This window comes from Tupaia chinensis, unplaced genomic scaffold (genome assembly GCF_000334495.1).
Source record: "Tupaia chinensis unplaced genomic scaffold, TupChi_1.0 Scaffold000647_1, whole genome shotgun sequence".
Lineage (NCBI taxonomy): Eukaryota > Metazoa > Chordata > Mammalia > Scandentia > Tupaiidae > Tupaia > Tupaia belangeri.
Genome location: NW_006160168.1, coordinates 1,076,551 through 1,078,380, shown reverse-complemented (window position 1 = coordinate 1,078,380; position 1,830 = coordinate 1,076,551). Strand labels below are relative to the sequence as shown.

The window sequence follows — 1,830 nt, the reverse complement described above, 5'->3', positions numbered from 1 at the left end:
TTTTTGTTTGAAAACATTGATTTATAAATGCCTTAAATCTTTTAAACTTCTACACCTTGTAAAAATCAGTGAAGTTCTAAAGAATCTGTCTTTCCAAGACATCCTTAGCTTAAGTCTGGGTGAAACATTTACCAGAGAAACAACTGGAAAGAAAGTCATGTTGCTCTAAAACTGAAGTCTTTCCCTTCTTTGGGTTGAAATCATTTGACCTAGATTTTTTTTCCCTGAAAGACAAGTGACGGCAGATGATTCTAAGAAAACTGGTTGAATATTGATGTAAACTGTCGAATTCATTAACCACATGTATTTGTCTTGCAAATCGGTCTGGCAGATTTTCAGGACAAATGAAGTTCTTACTTCTATCCACCTTCATTCTTACCTTCAGAGCAGTTCTCTCCATAGCAACTGAAAACTCCAGGCTGAAATAATCCTCTCTAGCTCTCAGTGCACAGTCAAGGAATTTTAAAACCAGAGGACTTTGCAACTGCAAAAATACTCTGAGATTTAAAAGGCTGCAAGGCTCCAGATAAATCATTTTTCTTTCTTCTGAAGGTAAGCCCTGGGTTTAGAGATGTTTGTATCATCCTCTGTCATTTTTTAAATGCTAATGCTAACATAATCTTAAACTCTTCTTTTTTATTCATTAAAGTAATCCCAGTATCTTTTTTACTACCGCACACTCATTATTAGCTCATCTCTGACTGGGATCTGACATGACATGGTGTTAACATTTTGCATTCCCTAAGCAATCAGTTGAAGAGATTCCTTTTTTTTCCTCCAGAAAGTTGACTAGTTCTGAAGTCATTCCCCATCCCTTTGGCGATCATGGAGTGAATTGATTTATTGCGGTTCTTGAGGTCTTGAAACGCTCTTGTTTTTCTAAGGTACTTTGCAATTCAGAACCTAGATTGTTAATAAATTAAGAAGTGACCAGTGTTTTCCTGAACAGTACTATTTTCTCCCAGTACCTTTATGTGTCTGAAACTTTCTAGTGTAATATTATAGTGATAATTTATCAGAATTTTTGTCTCTTCAGTTTTGTTCAGTTACTTTAATAACAAGGACCACAGATCACTTGGTGTTTCCCATGCTGGACTTGGTAACTTGCACTACCTGCAAATTAAGGCAGACACTTATTCTACCGACTTTTTGACTCTATTTTTAGCTCAAGGAGAGGTAAAAGATAGGCTTTTTGGCAATTCTTTTGCAGTTCGTAAGTCTTCAGCCACGGTAGTTTCCTGCTGTTTGGGGTTATAAATTACATACAGACCCCCTGTTGTTTAGAAACAGCTTGTCATTGCAAATCAGCTTAGCCATTCAATTAATGAATCCTTTCAAATATGTTGTAGGCACAATAATTGAAGGCTTTATTTTTCCCCTCTACCACAGACATTCCTCTGGTTACAAGTTTATCCCATGAACAGCAATCCGCCCATCTTTATCTAAGACAGACTCAAGGTAAAGGAAGAGTGGAAATGTGCTTCTGGACAAAGCGTTCAGTATTTTGGGTGCCATTGTTCCTTCTTCTCAGCTTTGTTCCTTCTGCCGAGACAGACAAACCCTCAACCCAGGACAGCAGTGGCACTGGGAGTTCAGGTCAACTGTTAGAAGTACTAAGGGTTCTCTCCGCTGGTGACCACCCACCCTTCAACTACTCAAGAAGCCTCATCAAAACTTTGTTGGAGAAAACTGGGTGCCCACGGAGGACATATGGAGTGCAAGGAGATTGCAATCCGGTTAGTGAAATAGAGTGGGATCGGGTACCAAAGAGAGCAATGGATTCTGTAGCCATTTATTTTAGTAAGGTAAAATCAAAGTCAAGTCTTCCGA

General features: G+C 38.5%; 1 protein-coding gene across 5 annotated transcripts in view; it reads left to right on the top strand.

Moving 5' to 3' along the window:
* The first annotated feature begins 419 nt into the window (after positions 1-419).
* Positions 420-1,830, top strand: part of SLC39A12 (solute carrier family 39 member 12) — a 71,636-nt gene continuing 70,225 nt past the window's right edge. For 3 of the 5 annotated variants that reach the window (XM_027776236.1, XM_006159737.1, XM_027776234.1), the window contains exons 1-2: positions 420-552; positions 1,390-1,736. In XM_027776236.1, coding sequence (XP_027632037.1) covers positions 1,476-1,736 — 261 coding nt within the window. In that variant the 5' untranslated portion in view covers positions 420-552; positions 1,390-1,475. Of the gene's footprint in view, positions 553-781; positions 885-1,389; positions 1,737-1,830 lie in introns of all 5 variants that reach the window. The other 2 variants (XM_027776235.1, XM_006159738.2) reach the window with 2 other exon arrangements.